We start from the raw sequence: 19,639 nt of genomic DNA, 5'->3' as shown, positions 1-19,639 counted from the left end.
AATCATCCTGCCAGGACCAAGTTCGAATTTCAGAGGCATTTTCAAAATAAAAGTGATAAATTAAGTTGGTAAATGATTAAGAGCCTATGGCAAGTTAATCACGCTCTTTTTAAGGATGAGATTTTCAGAGGCAGTCTTGCACAGTGGATCGAGGAAGAAATTGCTTATCATCTGCCCTTTTATACACGTCCCTAAAGTCAGCCTATCCAATGATAAGCCAGTGTCCTCACCAGTCATGCAAAAAAGTGACTGCTAGGGCCTGTTTTTTGTAGTCTGTGTGCTAGTCTATTTCTGTTCACCTTATGGAATCTTCCTTAGTCAATCTAATTTGGCAAGAGCACAAACAAATCTGTGACAGGCACCTTTTTTGTGGGCGACCCAAATATTAGCAAATATATTCAGTAAGGACATTGTACAGTGAGACCAAGTTCTCTCTCATGTACTGTTTAGACATGTACAATTAGTGAGAGAGATGGTCTTATAAGTAAGATGTTGTTTTTTAACTGGGAAAAAATACCCACATTGAACGCAGTTTATTAAAAATATGATTGATTTTGAGAAAATGTAAAATAATGTTTTATATTACTGTTTTATATCTTTACCTTTTTATAGCATTATATCATCTTAGTATGACTAGGTTGTTTTTTATATATCTTTAGGGATTGAAAGTAGTGTTAGGTTCAAGCTCTTTGTGTATGAGAAGTGTCATTATTTAGTGGACTGCAGTGGACTGTAGGAACGCGTACTCCCAATAACTCAAGGCCTCTCCTGACTGATAAGAAATCCTGTGATACGCACAAAGAAATCCTGGGTGATGGAAAAGTACTGAAGTACATCTTTGTGGAAGGGAGAGGGTGAGAGCTGTGGGTGTAAGTGGACAAGGCACTGTATTGAATGTTTGTGTTCAGCTGGACATCTTTGTTGAGTACACATGTGAAACGTCACTTTGAGTTTGGCCTCTTTTGTATGATAAATATGTCTATGGTATATTGAGATATTGGTCTTCTTAACAATTGGTGTTGTCGGTAGGATATCACACTTAAGGAACAGAGAGTTTTCCGTAGAGAGTGAAGTTTCAAAAGTTTAAACAAATCTTAGATATGGCCATTTAGGGAACATCCTGTGTGTGTGTGTGTGTGTGTGTGTGTGCGTGTGACAGTTGGATACATCCTGTCAGTAACTGGTTGTTAGAGCAACCGTTACTAAATCTGAGGGGATAGAGATAGTATTTAGGACTTAACAGCGTACGGTTCTGGGGTTGGAATTGTATCTAACACAGATTCCCACCGGAGGAGAATATATTGTGCATATACAAAATATTCCTAAATAAATGAATGAATCAAGAAATTCAGACTAGAAAATGAACACAATTAGTGAGTGATGATTGGTGCTGAAAGGATACATTATAAAAGCGTCACAATATAACCCACAACTTGGGATGAAAGTCGTTTTAGAAGAAGGAGTCACTGCTTACTGGGAATAAACTTGGGTTCCAATTCAGGAATATGATGGGAATGAGAGACATCATGAGAGTTCATTGAACCTATACAGTCAGCCTTCGAAAAGTCGTTTTTGTAACAAAAAATAAAGGGAGGCAAGGACTGAGAGCTTTCCGGTGATGGGGCTCATCCTGCTTCCCAATCCACCGACTGGTGGGCACAAACAGTGAAGCAAGCAGAAGAGAAGTTTAAAAGTGGGTATAGAGGTAGTCACAGTACGTTTCCAGAGACAGGAAAGGACGTCTCAGAGGATGTGTTGAAAGAAGTGAACACGGTATGTTATCACCGAGTAAGAACTACAGACAGCCTCCAAGATGGCTGAACACCGATTTGCGGGGGCTGATATCTTGCTAGTTCCGGTTTCAGGAGCTCATTAGTACTTGCCCACTAGCACTGGAACCCAGCCAAGACGTGCATTCCAGGAAAAAGCCAGAGCAGGCCGTAGATATTGATTAGTGGTGGAGGGGAAATCTGCAGGCATGAAGAACCACCACACAACCACTGAAAACATTAAGAAAATGTGTACGTAAGTAAGTTATTCAGTACTAAGAGGAAAGTGCTCTAGCTTGCTCTATATGTTTTTGATTCTTTGTTTTTTAACCTTTATTTAACTAGGCAAGTCAGTTAAGAACAAATTCTTATTTACAACGACGACCTACCCCCGCCAAACCCGGACGATGCTGGGCCAATTGTGCGCCACCCTATTAGTGATGGGCATTCCGGCTCTTTTCAGTGAGCCGGCTCGTTCGGCTCAGCTCACCAAAAAGAGCCGAGTCTTTTGGCTCCCAAACGGCTCTTTAAAAAAAATATGTTTTGTATTTTTTCAAGTCAAACAGTTTGCGATAGTTTGACTATGATTGGTGTTAAAATAATTATGATTAAATGAAATCATACTCTACCATAACCACAATGTATTTAAAAATGCAATGGTTTGTTATGAAAAAGAATGCTATTAAACATTTGCATTTTAATGTATATAAACAAAGTGCATATAAATCTAACCATTCAAAACGAATACAATCTGAACAGCATAATATAAAATTGCACCATATCATAGAAAAATAAATAGCAATGTGCAGAACTGCAGCATCCCACTTAAAACATTAAACTGGTCCCTCTTTTCAGTCACAACTCTGTCACATGTCCTGTGGTTACATTTGCTTCTCTCTGGCTGCTGGCTGTGATTCGCAAAGCGTTGGCCTCTATCTACTTGCCTATCGAATCCCGGAGCTGACAAGGTAAAAACCTGGCCCTGAGCAAGGCAGTTAACAGTTCCCCGGGCGCCGAAGACGTGGATGTCAATTAAGGCAGTCCCACTTCTCGGTAGCTGCACCTGAGCCTGGTCCCAGATCTGCCAACTCTATTCCTGTCTTTGTCAAGCCAAAAATCGTTGGCATGATAATGAGTGACAGAGTTGGCATAATAGCACAAACATACTGTCAATAGTATATGATACCTGATGGTGTGGACCACTGGATCTAATTAAGAAATGCATTTGCAATGTAATACAGTATAGGCCGACAGTAGCCCATCACTGCCATAATAGACACCAATTATCAAATATACCACTTGGGTGAAATTAGAAGCCTATCAAATTGCGTATAGATATCAGAGACATCCCATATCCCATTGACTCTATATCTTCGATTAACCCCAGGAGAGTTGAACATTATGATCATAGACTAGCCAGTATTGTTGACAGTATAATTCACGTGTCTTTGCACTTAAACTTTTTTTCTTTGAACCAATCGTTACTTTACACATTTCTATAGTGCAGAAAATATGATGCACACTTGCTGTACCCTGCATATAGATGGCTATAAATTAAATTCCTAATATTCTAATTCCTAATTCTATAGTACCCTTGAGATTCAAGATTGGCAAACCCCTAGGCACGCTGTAGATCATGGGACCCTTACGTATCAGGTGCAATCGTATTCCTTTTGTGGTTGGTGCACAGCACAGTCAATAACAATTCCTAGTTTCTGACTGGCCCTGCTAGCGTTTCCGCTTTTCATTCTCTCCTCCCTTAACTGTCGAGTTCATCCACTGATCTACTCCCGGTTAGATACTGTAACGTTATCGATAGGTAACCACCATCGTCAAATAGCTAGATATGGACGATTTTGACATGCTCAGCGCACCACAGGCTGCGGCCGGCAATGGGACGGACGAAGACCCCGCTGCCGCATTCTTGGCCCAGCAAGAAAGCGAGATCGCGGGGATTGAGAACGACGAAGGATTCAGCATCCTGGACAGCGGAGAGGTTCCAACGTCGCTAGACAACAATCTGACAGGCGACGCAAACGGTAACAATGTTCCCTGAACTCTTAACGTGTCAAGTTACATTAGCTAGCTCGTTCGTATTATTTTGTGGAGTCAAAGCCTAGCAAATTAGCTATAACTACCTAGCAATGTGCTAGCCAGTTACACAGTTAGCTAGCTGAAGCTAGCCATCTTACTTAGGAAACTAGCCAGCCAACGAGCTCCCTTACCTAGTTAGCTAACTTACATCGACTGTCTGCAGGGGACTTGAATGAAAGAGATCGTGAGAAAAACAAATTACGTCAATTTAGCTGGCTGGATCCAATATTTCAGGCCATCTATTTTAAAATGTTAGGGAAACTAGCTCGTTATGCGCAAGGTAACGCTAGTTACCCCATTTTGTAAACTCACTAACGGCGCTAGTTAGCAACTACATTACGTGTATATGATAGCTAATTTAGCTACACGCAACTTGACTTATTGACATCTTGATGTTTTGTGAGTGTCGTGAATCAACTAACAGAAAATATCGTGTCTTTGAATTACAGTTTAGCTAGTTATGTCTATTTCCTGGCTAGCTTGCTAACGTAAGCCTGTCATTGATTGATCCCACTGCACCAACATACTGGCCACTTCATTACTGCAATTTTATATATGGCTCAATGACCATTGGACTTTCATACAAAACTGTCGCCTTCAGGAAGTGAGATTATTGACCGATTAGTTAGCTGCATTGGCCCGAAACATTTTCACGTTATTCAACTCTTTAATGAAGGGATGTGGGCATTTAGCTAGATGGTTACAATGAATGAATCGCTCATCGTAAAGATATTGCCTAACCAAGCGTTTATGCACCAATGCACTAGACTACAACAAACCTACGTGTAACGTTTAGTATCTTTCAAATTTACAATGACAAAATCCATAATTAATCTGAATTTGATTATTGTGAAAGCTTGCTGATTTGTGACGGGTCGTGGCGGTTTTGAAAGCAAATGCAACCATCCTATCCGTCTTGTTCCATAATGTAAGACGCATAGAAAAGTCTGATGCACAGCCGCTCTGTAATGTTAACTGATGATGTAGGCCATTTCCTTGTCTTTGCTGTGGCTTCGTTCATGATAAATGCTTAATTTATTTTGCAGATGCAGTGGATGGTGTTGTTAATGGAGACTTTCACGAGGTAATATCTTAAGTTTTCCATTTTGTCATACAGCAGAGATTGTGACTGTATTGACTCAAGGAAAACATTTGAATACTTAACCATGCATGTTTGTTTTAACATAGCCTAATGAATACTAAATGCCATGGTTGTGTCATCAGTATGCACAAATCGGGGGGGAATGCTCTGAAACAGAGTGAAAGGGGGGAGATGCTATCGACTTGTCCAATGAGAAACGTTTTAATTTTGCTTCGGTGTGCCCTGTTGAACACCACCCATGTGTTTGTTAGGAGAGCAACGGCCCGTCTGACGCGTACTCGGCCATCTCCAGTGCCGACCGGCTGCAGGCTGAGCCAGAGAGCCTGCGTAAATGGAGGGAGGAGCAGAGAGAGAGGCTGGAGGTCCTAGGTAAGGATAGGCCTCTGGTATATCCTGGCTAGAGGACCATAGCAGCGTGCAGCATAACAGTAGAATAGAAGGAATCCAAAGCGCTGAACACCCCCTTCAAACACCACAACCATTGGAAAATGTATGTCCCTGACCAGCAATGCTAGAAAAACACTAAGCACATTTTGAAACGCCACTAAAAATCTGGTTAACTCACCCCTGATGTTGAAATCGCCCCTGGTTTTTAGAAGGCTTCTTTTTGTGATCTCACTTTTCAAGAGAATTGCCTGTACTGTGTGAATCATAAGACCTCCTCTTCTTCCTAATTTCCCCTTCCCCAGACGCTAACTCTCGTAAGCAGGAGTCTGAGTGGAAGGACAAGGCCAAGGTAGAGCTGGAGGAGTGGCACACTAGACAGGACGAGCAGCTGGAGAAGACTAAAGTGAACAACAGGTAAAAATGCATAGAAAGAGTCTAGTCATTGTATTTCAATGTAAAAACAGCCCAGGTTGAGCCAGGAGGACTAAAACCTACTGGACTCCAAGGGAACCTTTTGTCCACTGACTCACTTTTTCTCTACAGGAGCCGTGGAAAGGAAACCCTGTCCATTTGAGTATAAATAACATGCTCTCCTGCTGAAATCCCCTTGCAGAATAGTTAGTTATTGTGCTGCAATGGTTCCTATTGGTCCCTCTATGTTCTCTACTACCTGTTATGTGTTTCAAGGTTCATACAGGCCTAAACTAAGACGTAGACTGCACACAGCTAGCCTATGGTAGAACAGTGAAAAGATCAGTACAGTATGTTCCCGGAATGAATAATGATCATGTATATTCATTCATAGGTTAATTTATTTGTGATAATGACCTGGAGCGGCAATCCAAGTTATGCATGGTGTTGCTAAGAGGTGAAACGCTGTTGATAAATGACGAGACCCCGGAATTGACCCTTGAACTGCAAGACATTGGAGCACAGAATATTCCGAAATATCTGGTTGAGATCAGGAATTATAATATCAATTGGTGTTAATATCTATTGAAAGGTAACAGGACAGACCCAGCAGCAAACAGAAATGTAGGATGTTTAAAAAAATATCTGTATTTCAGTTTGATAAGTCTTAAGATAAGGGTTTTGGAACTCCTTGCCGTTCTTCAAGTGATCTACAGTGTTCCAAGACAGTGAAACCTAGACTTTATACTAACTTGAGCGTCTGTAACCCAAGCCCTCCCTCTGGCTGATATATTATTCAGAGCAATGTTCCAGTCTCTGTCAAATGTCTCGCTACCTCTAACCTGCCTCTGTTATGTTGTTTCTGGTCTTCGTAAAGTGCGTCCCAAATGGCACCCTATTCCCTGTGTAGTCTCGTAGGGCTCTGGTCAAAAGTAGTGCACTAGGTAGGGAATAGGGTGCCCTTTTGGACGTGTGTGTGAGCTCTGGGCTGGGTTTGTTCTGTCGTTTGTTCTCTTTTTACCGATCTGTCTCTCTCTCTCTTTCCTGCTTGCTGCTTTCCTCTGGGACATCCCCTGTGTCTCCAGGGTGCTGGATGAGGATTTCTACAAACAACCCTTCTCTGACCTGATTGGTTATGTGTATGTTGCTAAACTAACATTGTTAATTTTTTTCGCGTCAATCGCCTGCCGCATCTTCCATTTTAACACACATTTTTGCGTTCGGCTTCCCCCTTCATTTTTTTTGTTCGTTTTTTACGTTATTTTTCAAAGAAGTAGACTTTCATTTATCTTGAGTGTGCGTGACTGTTTTTGCATGTTTTTACGAATATAAACCCACCCGGTGTCCTATTTTCTTTTTTAATGCAGTGAATGTGTAGGCTGAATGTCATTGCATCAGCCTTAATGCTCCATTGCCCAGTTTCCATATAAATTCTGTTCCCATAACTGTAGTGTAGTACATCGAGTGGCCATTTTTGTTTTAGTTTGGTTTTGTGTAATTCCATCGTCCGTGATCCATCTATATGTCCCTTCATTTATCATGCCATTTGCACATGTTTTGTCTTAGATCTATACCTGTATTATTCATATGTGTACATGGAGAACTAGAATTTGACGCTATGTAGAAAACATTGGTACGGTGTGTTACTTGGGATGTACTACTTTAAATGTGTTGAGGAAACCGTATAGCTGCAACCTCAGCTGCGTGCTGATACCATCTGGTGGTAAAGGCCCTGCAATAGACTAGCGTCCTGTCCAGGGAGGTGCACGCTACAGAAACAGGAGTCGGAGCTCCTGCTCCTATGAGCCGTTCCCGGCTAGCACAATCCAAGGCTCGTAGGAGGCGATTTACGAAAACAAAACCCAACAGTTGAAGTCTATTTTCAGTAGCCTTTACAGCCTGGTGCTGTCGCGGAGCCCTGGATGTAGACCGTCAACTGTTGCGGGGATGTTGCTTGTACGTCTGCAATTTCTAAACTGAAGGCGCCTTGGCTCCGCCGCTGCTTCAAACACCTGTAAATGTGATTTGTTTAGAATCTTAGTACCTACTAACAAGCCGCTGTCTACAGTAGAATGACACGCTACTGTTGTCGCCTAACTCGCCCTCTTAAGATACGAGGCCTGCAATACTATCTGCCACTTTTTTTTAATGAATTCGATCGCTGAAGAGCAAACGTTCCCGTATAACCCGGCGTCCTTGTCTCTGCCAAAACACAGACCCACAGCTAGAGGCAGAGAGGGCATGTATTGCCTCACCCAACCAACCCAATGGCACAGCAGATGAAGGCCGCAAGCTAAGCACACTTCTTAGAGCACCAACAACAAAAAAATCCCCCCCCGAAAAGGACAGTTTTATTTATTTTTTCTCTCTGGGGAAAATGCATGCTGGCTTTTGTCATCTGCATAAAGCTCATTTACTTTTCATTTCTATATATCTGACTTGTGATCTGTTTCTCCTTGTTTCTTTTCCTATGCACCTTTTTAAGCACACACATTAACCATCCTTGCTACCGCCTAGACCAGTTAAGTAAAAAAAAAAAAAAAGACAATATCCTAGTAGGGAGAAGTAAATTGGCCTAGAAAAATGGCATAACGATAGTAGTAGTGCACAATTAGACTAGACTGTAGTCGGGGCTCTCCAACCCTAATCTAGCGCACCTGGTTTTAATAATTAGCCGGTTGATAAGCTGAATCGGGTTAGTTACAACTGGGGTTGGAGTGAACCTACAGGAGGGTAGCTCTCCAGGAACAGGATTGGAGAGCCCTGCTGTAGATGAATACGAATCCACTGCCAATTACATGTATTTTAGAAGCTGGGTGTTGTCCCCCCCCCTCCTGTGATGCGTTGGTCCACTGGTCCTGTGCGTATCTGTAGTTTCTTTGTGACAGTGAAGTTTCATTGGCTTCTCATCCCCATTTTGCTGTGTGTATTGTGTTCCAGTTTATAGAGGGGTTCTTTCATTTTGTTAACTCCTTTGCAGTAGAAGTTTGTGGGTTTGGGTTTTGGTATGCCCTCTGGCTTGCATTTCAAAATGTCTTATTGTGATTGTGGCACGGTACCATTTTAATTTATTTCATTTCAGGTATTACGTATTGTAAGCCTTCTAGTGGAATTAGATTCCCTTTTGGGTTTGGTATTGGAGTAAAGATGATATAAGTTATTAGTGAAGATTGTGACATGTATTTGCTGCATTTCAAATGGTCTGCTTTCCAACCACAGCAAAATGCAAATGCATGGCAAAGTCTCAGGTTTTGGTTGTTAAAAAACGAACTTGCCACGACGCGCTCTCATCAAGTATAAAGGACAAACATATTCCTCATGCTATACTTGGGATCTTGAGAGAATATTTGAACGTAACCAAAAGGCAAGTTAGGGGCGTCACCCCGCCCAGTTCTGTGACGAACTGCATTTTTAACCAACCAAACCGCGTTTTATAGCCGTTCCAGAACCCCTTGGTTAGTCTGACAGGGAAAAGCAGGTGACTGGCTAGCTGTATGACCGGGGGTTATAGGGGGCATGCTATGTGCTCTTATCCAGCCCTGTTCTCTTCGTCTGTTTTTGATGTGGCCGCCCGGCGAATGTTTATTTTTGGATGTACTGTAATGTAGTTGGGTCGACTGTTCTTAGTTGGGCCTCCGCTGCTGTCTACTCGACATTTCCTCCTCAAGCAAAGTTTTAGATTCAGACCTCACTAAAATGGTGAAAAAGCCATGCAAAAATGGCACCATTTTTGATAATGAATCCTTTTAAAAAAAAAAACATGTTATTGGCAACTCACTAAATTATGTCATGCTGAAGGGATCTAAACTACCTGCATGTATTTCTATGGGGATTCTCCATGTTTATCCCTGAAGTGTTGCAGAGGAGGTGGTGTGTTAGCGGGAAGCAGTAAGGCCCTCTGTAAAGCTCTGCTGATCTCCAGGGCCCAGGCCTGCTCCCTCCCTCTCTAAAGCTCTGTTCCCCTCCTGTGTTGCCTTTGCAGAGCGGCCGAGGAGGCCATGCTGTCGGACATGGACGAGAACAACCCGGGCACTGAGTGGGAGCGCGTGGCGCGCCTCTGCGACTTCAACCCAAAGTCCAGCAAGCAGGCCAAAGACGTGTCCCGCATGCGCTCAGTCCTCATCTCCCTCAAGCAGGCCCCTCTGGTCCGCTAACCCTAACCCTCTTCTCTCTGTTAGATGTCTCAATTCAGTCCCTACCCTTCCCCCTTGGCACTAACCATTCAGTGTTTGAATATCTGAAGGCTCTGAATACGTACTGTATAAGCAGTGTAGTGGAGGAGCTTCCACAATCCACCATGTTGCTTTCACCTTACAGATCTGTTAACATTGAGGGGAAGGGAGTGAATTGAGACGGCTGTATCTCTACCCTTCGCTAACGCTCTCTGGACCCAGATTGCAACCAAACTTTCATAGGGAGATGTATCATCCCGACTACCTGACCTGGGGTCGTTTCCCTCCCACCCCGACTACCTGACCTGGGGTCGTTTCCCTCCCACCCCGACTACCTGACCTGGGGTCGTTTCCCTCCCACCCCGACTACCTGACCTGGGGTCGTTTCCCTCCCACCCCGACTACCTGACCTGGGGTCGTTTCCCTCCCACCCCGACTACCTGACCTGGGGTCGTTGTTGTACATGGATTGATGATATTCCTCTTTTCCATCTCCCTTTCTGTCATTAAAGAACAAAATAAGTATACACTTATTTTTTGTTTCTATTCTTTAAGGACCAAACTCTGTTTATTAAGTGTGTTGTTCGAAACCATTTTAGAACCAGCTTGTGGCATTTATTGTGACTATTTCAATCTATGCATTTTTTCCCATTTGAACCGTGAATCAAGTACGGTAAATATACGTTATCTATGTGTGTGTGTGGGTGTGTGTGTGTGTGTGTAAGTATAACCGATGTGAAATGGCCTGCTAGTTAGCGGTGGTGCGCGCTAATAGTGTTTCAATCGGTGACGTCACTCGCTCTGAGACCTTAAAGTAGTTGTTCCCCTTGCTCTGCAAGAGCCGCGGCTTTTGTGGCAACAATGCTTCGAGGGTGGCTGTTGTCTGTGTGCAGAGGGTCCCTGATTCGAGCCCAGGTAGGGGCGAGGAGAGGGACGGAAGCTAAACTGTTACATAAGCATCAAGGTTGGGGTCAATTCCATTTTAAATTCCAGTTAATTCAGAAAGTACACAATTCCACATCAAATTTTTGATAATTGAAGAGAATTGGAATTTCAGTCTACTTCCTGAATTTAAATGGAATTGCCCCCAACCCTGGTAAACATCATGTACTCTATATGCGTGTCCCTATGTACATATACAGGCAATATACAAAACGTTAATGTCAAACAGAGTAGAATTGTGGTTTAAAGATTAACTGTAGCACCAAGTGTTGCTTTTAATGTGTTCATTGTCCATCGATTTCAATATCAGTAAAACATTAAACTTTTGTCGTCAGGATCGTTATTGAAGTGTGGTCCGTGACATTCAAATTATGGTTGCACCTAATTGGTGGAAGTAAAATTTCAGGTGAGACCCAACATATTTTATACTGCATTTTCAATTAAATTGTTTAGTGCCCCTAGTGGGAGGGCCTACTGTTGTTTGACCGTGGGTTCAAAATAATCTGGTTCAAATGAATCTCTGGTTAAATGGCAGAGGTGGTGAAATGAGGGGTTTTACTCCTGTTAAAATCTGTCCATGGTAAGCAGACCGCCTGCCTTTGGGAATACTCCCATCATTAGGGCGAAGACCATCTCAAATGTATTTTTTTTTTTAACTTGATCAAAGCCACGCTGTTGGTTGGGAGGTGGCCAGTCAAAATGTGACATCTTTGAGCTTGAATCTGTTCAAATGAATGGCTTCATTAGTTATGTTCATATTTTGTGTAGCAACAAGCTACTGTGGATTTTATAAATGCAACCTAATTTGGAACGTCTATATCAGGAGTATTCAAGCAGAAGTTGGCTAAGAGTTGATCTGAAATGTGGTTGGAGGGTGTGACACAATGGCAGAGGCCGAATTGAGCTCCATACGCGTTGCAAAATAAATTTTAGAAATCTGTTATTCAATTATTGCACCCACACTGCTCGTGCCGCCAAGGGCTAAAATAGAAGTCAGTTCTATTTCTGACACAGATCACGCTGCAAGTCCTGCCTCTCCCATCTCATTGGTTTATAGAAGCAGGTACCCACCTCCTCATTGGTTATACCCATGTGGGTGACTGAAAGACGAACGAGGTCAGGGGCGGTAATGCACCTAATTTATGAAAGTTGCCAATCGCAATAAAGTCAAGAGAAGGAAAAAGCCTGGAAGGAAGAGATGACTAGAAACGATTCGGTTTACCGTTTGTGTGGATTAATTGGCGGAGTAGAGGACCTTGGGATTGAGTTGTAATTTTACCTGAAATGCACAAGACATTAGCTAGCAAATCCAAGCTAACTAGCCATATGTTTAATGCTTTTCGACCTGTCCCCAAATTAAATAATAGTTGTTTTGATATGCGTGTCGTGATCGGGGTGGAGGGACAAAATACATTTATGCGCAGCCGGTTTGGGTTCCGTGTTACAACAAATGCATACATATTGTAAATAAGGTGTTTTTTCTTTACCAAGTAGATACCTGGTCATTTCTGTACAATAAGAATGCAACTGTTTTGTGAACCTGATGTGATTCTAGAAAATCACACGACCGTGCCCAAACAACTGGTGGTGGATCCTGTTTGCCAACTGGAGATGAAGTGCATGGGAAGAAATCAGTCATCCTGGTTTGCGGTGTCTCAATCACACCATCACCTGATTGTAGGCACTATGTACTGAGGTTCTCTGTAGCACAGTTGGTTGGTAGAACTTGGAGCTTGCAACACCAGGATAGTTGATTCCATTCCAGGGAACATACATAGGTAATAGTGGCAGGTATGTCACATCACAATCGGTGACAAGAAGTGTGTATGACATGGGAATGTGTATTGAATTAAGTGTTTAATATACAGTGTTTATTTTGTACACAGCAGTATAGGGTTGAATACTAATTTTCCCTCAGGGACATTAAAGTTAAATCCTATGATGGAACAAACAGGCTGGCATTCCAACCAGCCCTGTTTACGATGTAGCCTAGTTCAACCACACCTAAAACGATGAAGAGCATCGACTGAATCATACATCAATCCACCTTTAAACAATTTTTCTCGTGTGTGTTTAATGTGTAAAATGACCATTGCATTGATAGGTCACAAAGTACCCAGGTGAAGTAAAATAAAATAGCTTCAGTATCTAAGACATGATCAAAAACAGGAATACACAAATGGGATAATCACATGACTGATTCGTATACTGTAGTCTCTTCAAATATAAGGCAAAAAAAGGTGTGCATAAAACAAAAGAATGATAATGAAGACAAGTGATTTGGCAGCACACAGTCAAGACAACTGACATACATAGCCTTGGCACGTCATTTGAGGGTAGGTCGTAACTGCGATCCTAGAGAAGGTAGACCTTGGGTCAGACAAATACATATACTGTTAATGTAACATGCTGCTTTCATAACGTGGCTTAAAAAAATAACATCTTGTACGTTTAGAATTGAGAAGTAACAAAAACCATGGAATTATGAGGGTCAAAATATGGTCATGTAGTACAAGCATAAATGAATGTGAATGATCCTTATTTGGTCACATCTTTTGTCTGGACACACCCAGCCATTCACTGGTACTGTACTCATGACTTTATAGGCTGTTATATGTATTCAGACACACACACACACACTACTATTTCAGTACTGTAGTTAACAGTACTTCTATTTCAGGACTGTCATTTATAGTACTACCATTTAAGTACTGTATTAGGCATTTCACCCGCTGTAGAAATGATATGTTGACATTGAAATTAGTTAGTCTATCAATAAAGAAACCTTTGGAAAATACACATAACTTGTCATTGTCTGACTGTAATAAATTATCGCCAATGGTTCGTCCAATAAAAGGTGTGATAGCTAGAAGAGCATGTCAGATTGTCCCATCTGGGATAGTAGTATAGATGTAGGTCCTATTGGGCGGATCTATGTTGATCCTACCTTCTATCTTAGCCATTTCTATTTGCTAATAGCAAGTTCATCTTTCTACACCAGGGAATTGCAAGATATGGCCCTCCTCCTTTGGGGACCAATTAAATGAAAACTAGAACTTGGCAACTGACCAATGTTCTTAATAGATGTGCCTGGTTGTGTAGTCCAGTACCGTCATGTTGTTAATAGATGTGCCTGGTTGTGTAGTCCAGCACCGTAATTTTCTTAATAGATGCGCCTGGTTGTGTAGTCCAGCACCATGCTAGCGGCCCCCAGCAGGGCGGGCTCTTCGAGGTCGGATGTCAGGACCTGGATGTTCTGGGCCGAGGTGAGGGCTCTCTGACCTATGACCTGCTGGACAGGAGCCTGGTAGTGGGCGGCCAGCACCCCCGACAGGATGACCAGGGAGGGGTTGACCATGTGTAGGATGTTGACGATGCCCACTCCAAGGGCCATGCCAGCTGAGGAGGAAAAGGGGAGAGGGGTTAGCGATAAAATACAGGATGGCTTTCATAGAGATGGCACAATGATTCGAACTGGGTCTAATATGATGTCAATGTCACATTTGGTAACATTTGATACCTTGTTGTCATGTATCATAATTCAGCTAGTAAATTAAAACGATGGTGGGAGGAAAGTGGTTTATCAAATGCATTTGACCAGGTCAGTAATTGAGGGAAAATAAATGTACAATACCTAGAGAGTCTACACCCCCTTGAACTCTTCACATTTTGTTGCGTTACAAAGTGGGATTGAAATGGATTGAATTGTAATTTCTGGTCATTGATCTATACAAATTACTCCATAATGTCAAAGTGAAAAGAAAAGTACACATTTTTACAAATGAATAACAATTTAAATAACTAAAAGTAATTGCACAAGTATTCATTCCCTTTGTTTAGGCAAGCCTAAATTAGTTCAGAAGATACATTTGTTATATGGACTCAGTGTCACATAATAGGGCTTGACATGATTTCTGGATGACTACCTCTCTCCCCCATACATACATACATCTAAGGTTCTTCAGTCAAGTATTGAATTTCAAGCACAGATTAATCTACAGAGACCAGGGAGCTTTTCGAAAGCCTCAAAGAAGGGCAGTAACTGGTAGATGACTAACTAACAAATCTGACATTGATTATCTCTTTAAGCAAGGTCAAGTTAATAATTATGCTGTGGGTGAGGTATTAAACCACCTAGACACAAAGATGCAGTAGTGCTTCTGAACTGAGCTGCAGGACAGGAAGGAAACTGCTTAGAGACGTCACCATGAGGCCATTGGTGATTTTAAAAACAGAGTTCAATGGCTGTGATGGGAGTAAAACTGAACATTGTAGTGACTCCACAATAATGGCATAAATGACAGTGAAAAGAAACATACTAATATACAACAAGGTACTAAAGTAATACTGCAACAACAACAAAAAACATATGCAAAGCCTTACGTTTGGGGCAAATCCAACAACACGTCACTGTGTAATTGCCTGCTTATTTATAAGCATGGTGGTGGCTGCATCATGGTATGGGTATGCTTGACATCGGCAAATACTGGGGAGTTTTACAAGGTGAAAATAAACAGGATGGAGCAAGGCGCAGCCAAAATTCTAGAGGAAAAACTGATTCAGTGTGCTTTACACCAGACACTGGGAGAGGAATTCACCTTTCAGCAGGACAATGACCTACACTGGAGTCGCTTACAAAGAACACAGTGAATGCTCCTGAGTGGCCAAGTTACAACTGACTTAAAATCTGTTTGAAAATCTATAGCAAGACTTGAAAATGGCTGTCTAGCGATGATCGCAAAAAACCTTGGCAGAGCTTGAAGAATTAAAAAATATATATAAAATGTCCAAATATTGCACAATCCAGGTGTGCAAAGCTCTTAGGAGACTTACCCAAGAAGACTCACAGCTGTAATCACTACCAAAAGTATCCCTAACTTGTATTGACTACTGGGGGTGAATACTTATCTAATGAAGGTATATTAGAGCTTTATGTTTCATTCATCTTTTTTTTTAACGTTTTAATTTTTCTTCCACTTTAAGAGTATTTTGTGTAGATCATTGACAATATAAAATGTAATACCACTTTGTAACAATAAAATGTGAATAAATCCAAGGGGGGTGTAGACTTTCTATGGGCAAGGTATTACTTTAACTTATGAAGGAGTAGGTCTGATTTAAGGTGATGTTCAACCAACATAAGGAGTGTGGACCCACCCGTTCTGAGGACAGCTTCAGCCTTGCGGTTGCCCAGACGGGCTGCGTTGATGAGGTGGATGGCGCTGACGGACTCAGCCTTCTTCAGATCCACCATCCCTTCCACCTCCAGCAGTTCCTCTAGGGAACCAAACAGACACGGGCCAGGGGTCGAATCAACATCTCTTTTTTCACAAGACAAAGACATGTTGCTTTAAGCTTTGCATCCCTCCCTGGTGAAGACTGACACCGAATGTGTTCCAATGAACAAGTGCCTGGTTCAATGCATTATAACCACCATGCATTGTGCCTCTTGGTTTTAAGTAAAGGATTACAAAACAATCTCATTAAGAAGTGTTCTAACTAACCGTCATGGAGCCTCTTGGCTTCTTTCTGCAGGGCCATGCCTGATGCGTAGGCCTCGATGCAGCCACGGCTGCCACACATGCACTCCGGCCCGTCCAGAGACACCATAATGTGGCCCAGCTCAGCCGCGCAGAACGTACTGCCGTGGATCAGCTCGTTGTGCTGGATGATGCCCCCGCCGATGCCTGTTCACAAAACAAACAGAATGGTTAGTGTGCCACCGCCGATGTCGGTGTGGCTTCGCGATCAGCACGACTACCTTATTCGTTTGGGGTCCTTTGTTAGCAAGGTTAAGTTACCCCTATAGTGACAAATGTTGTTTTGATACGAATTGTGGCGTACAGCAGGTCAGCCACCAGGGGGAGACTCGTCGAGGCCTGGTGGCAAACGGAGTCTACATCACGAGGCGATGGCTCCCTCTGCTGGACGTGCCAGGTCTCGACGGGCTCTCCGGCCAGGACTAATTGGGGCTGATTGTGGTTGGTTGGTAATCAAGGGCTGAAGGGCAGCACACAAGGGAAGGGACTAGGGGAAGAAAGGTGACTTCCGTATAGTTGGAGATGGTGCCTGAGCTAAAAGGAGGGAGTTCAGTTTTTGTGCCCGACAGGATACAGCAAGACCCGGAGCCTAGAAGACGGTATCCCGGAGAGGGTCTCATGGTCAAGTTTTATCCTTTTCTTTTGATTCATTATTTAAATAAACACCCTTGAAACCGAGCTAATCCTACTCTGTCCGTGTCTGATCTGTGTAAACGTCCTGACCAAAACCCCTGGTCTGCCACAGTATCTACGCTGGCATGAACGAGCAAGCCTTATGTTGTGACTCACAGAAGAACTAACGTGTGGTGTATCTTGTGCACCAGCTTGATGATGGCTAACATTAGCTAGCTGACTAATTAGCGAGCTATTCAGTTAATTGTTATGTTTGTTCTCTCTTGGAAAAGAGATGTTAATCTCAATGAGAAAAAACCTGTATAAATAAAAGGTCAAATAAAAAAAAGACAAACCGGGGCGTAGGTTTAACATTTAATTAGATACTTCAGCTAGCAATACAATGGTAGAGCAACGTAGCAATCAAAATAACTTAAATCGTCACTATGGGCGACGGAATTCTGCTAAGAACGGATCCTGTGCAAAGCAGGAAGAGCCATGCTCATTGGGTCGCTACGCCTGTTCAGAAATTACATAACGGTTAAGTCCAGAGACATATTTTGAGAGAGTGCGGTCAGATTTTAGAACGGATGCCATGTTAGGGTCTTTATTCTCTACATTTTGGAGATGTAACACGAGAGCGCCTCCGACAATTCCCTCTATGAAATGACCGGCTGTAAACATGCGAAACGGAGGGAATTTTGACGTTTTTATTGATTAACATCTGTATCCAAGTCTGTCGTGTGTTGTGGTGTCAACAAATTGCATATCAGCTTTCACTGGACATATTCATTAGTTTTCCCATTCCTATCAGAAATAAACTGCACGGAAGCGTCAATTATAACCTAGCAACGGCTATGGAGGAGAAAGTGGCGCTCTCCGGAACGTTCAGACAGAAACCGCATTGTCCCAACTCTAGATATGACTGGTTAAGTGTAAGTAATTAAAATGACCAATATTTGTATTTATTTTGTATGTATTAGTTGTTCTCTATTGCTCCTCTTTTGTTCCTCAAGCAAGAAAGGAGGCCAACGACATCACGGAAAGCCATCAGACCAATTCCTTGAATGCCCTACTCTGAGGTTTGCAGTGGTCTGAAACACACTATTTTGCTCAAAATGTATTGTTTTACCCTTTAGTGTGTATACATAACTTTATTTATACTTGGGATGTCGCTTAAGGACGTCCAATGTGTTTTGGCAAAAAAGTCACAAGAGTTTACAGTCATCATCCAGGGTTTGAAATGTACAGATATGCCACATTTCCTGTCAACGTGCCAAGGACCAACCAGAATGTGGAATTTGACTATAGAAAACCATACTATTGGTGGCTGACATGAAAGAAGATAGAGGTGTGGAAAGAATGTCACCATGCAGGTTTGCAGACAGTAGAAACGTTTCAAACCCCAAACAATTATGAGCAAAAAAAAAAAAGAAAAAACACTCAGATGTGAAGTAAACAGAAAATTGTTGACAAGGGTGAGGTATTTTTTTGTCAGTGAAATAGATTATCCGACAAATGGCGATTCAGGATTTACCCACTAGGGCTTACCCTATAGGTGCCAACCTGTTCAGGTTTACCTTCTGGGACTTACCATCTACCACAAAGCTACGACCGGTCGTTACACAATGGGCCTACCGAATTAAACTCAGGCTCTCCAGGTCCGTATCCTATAATGTTCAGCCTACGATTCTCATCTCCCCAAGATGTCAAAACGAGTGGAAACAGATATAGGAACTTGCCTACCTTGTTTGTTGCCAGCTCTGCTCCACTGATCTGGAGTCTTTGGTTTGACTACAAATCGTGGTGAACCCTGCTCGCAACGCCATCTGTTAGGTTCTAAAGTAAATAACTCACAGACACTAGAGATGCTTAACCAAGTTGAATTCTTCCCAAAGCGTCGACACAGCTGTATTCAGACAAAGACATGTTTCTACCACTACAAGTATATATACACTCCACTTTAGGCACTCCTCCTCCTCTCCAATCCTTACATATATCTTATGGTTCCACAGGAAGAGGGTAACAGAATAATGAACCATACTTTCTCCCTTCAGGGGATCTGACCTGACCTCAACCCCTCCTTCGCCTAATTCACAGATGTCCATCCGCTTCCCCTCTAGCAATCCTGTGATCTCCTCCCGTCCACCCAACACATTCCAAAGCCATCTGTCTTTCTACAGAGAACCATTAAGCTCTGAAATAAAAACCAGTCTCTTCCACTCCTTTATATACTATGCTTATGCGTATAACAATGTTCAAAGTTTACCCAGAATCCAACATCTTTTTGGCATGTATATGTAAACGGTGTGAAATGGTTAGCTAGTTAGCGGGGTGTGCGCTAATAGTGTTTCAATTGGTGACGTCACTTTGCTCTGAGACCTTGAAGTAGTTGTTTCCCTTGCTCTGCAAGGCCCGCGGCTTTTGTTGAGCGATAGGTAACGATGCTTCTTGGGAGGCAGATGTGTGCAGAGGGTCCCTGGTTCGAGGCCAGGTAGGGACGAGGAAAGGGAAAAAAATATAGCCTATTGATAGAATAACCAGGTGTCTCAACTTTAAGCTTTAATTAAGCTGTCATTAACCTATGGTTTACACATAAGCACTGCCTTAA

At 42.4% G+C, this 19,639-nt stretch overlaps 2 protein-coding genes across 7 annotated transcripts in view; one reads left to right on the top strand and one right to left on the bottom strand.

Annotated features, from left to right (window-relative positions):
* Nucleotides 1-3,500: 3,500 nt before the first annotated feature.
* Nucleotides 3,501-10,461, top strand: LOC106602594 (clathrin light chain A). 3 transcript variants are annotated; one of them, XM_014195315.2, is made up of 7 exons: nt 3,501-3,808; nt 4,910-4,947; nt 5,217-5,334; nt 5,655-5,766; nt 6,849-6,902; nt 8,249-8,284; nt 9,746-10,461. In XM_014195315.2, the coding sequence occupies exons 1-7, from the start codon at nt 3,616-3,618 to the stop codon at nt 9,915-9,917; spliced, it is 723 nt and encodes a 240-aa protein (XP_014050790.1). In that variant the 5' UTR covers nt 3,501-3,615; the 3' UTR covers nt 9,918-10,461. The 3 variants fall into 3 exon arrangements, with proteins under 3 accessions (XP_014050790.1, XP_014050791.1, XP_014050793.1); XM_014195316.2 differs by lacking the exon at nt 8,249-8,284; XM_014195318.2 differs by lacking the exons at nt 6,849-6,902; nt 8,249-8,284 and having other exon boundaries at nt 3,502-3,808.
* Nucleotides 10,462-12,714: 2,253 nt separating this feature from the next.
* LOC106602595 (bifunctional UDP-N-acetylglucosamine 2-epimerase/N-acetylmannosamine kinase) overlaps nt 12,715-19,639 on the bottom strand; it is a 41,682-nt gene continuing 34,757 nt past the window's right edge. For all 4 annotated transcript variants that reach the window (XM_014195323.2, XM_045716639.1, XM_014195324.2 and 1 more), the window contains exons 11-13: nt 16,381-16,563; nt 16,034-16,153; nt 12,715-14,275 (exon numbers count right to left, since the gene is read on the bottom strand). In XM_014195323.2, the coding sequence (XP_014050798.1) occupies nt 14,040-14,275; nt 16,034-16,153; nt 16,381-16,563 (539 nt within the window). In that variant the 3' untranslated portion in view covers nt 12,715-14,039. The remainder of the gene's footprint in view (nt 14,276-16,033; nt 16,154-16,380; nt 16,564-19,639) is intronic.

The sequence above is a fragment of the Salmo salar genome, chromosome ssa04 (assembly GCF_905237065.1).
Source record: "Salmo salar chromosome ssa04, Ssal_v3.1, whole genome shotgun sequence".
NCBI lineage: Eukaryota > Metazoa > Chordata > Actinopteri > Salmoniformes > Salmonidae > Salmo > Salmo salar.
The sequence above is the reverse complement of the archived record's forward strand: the minus strand, read 5'-3'. Positions and strand labels throughout refer to the sequence as shown.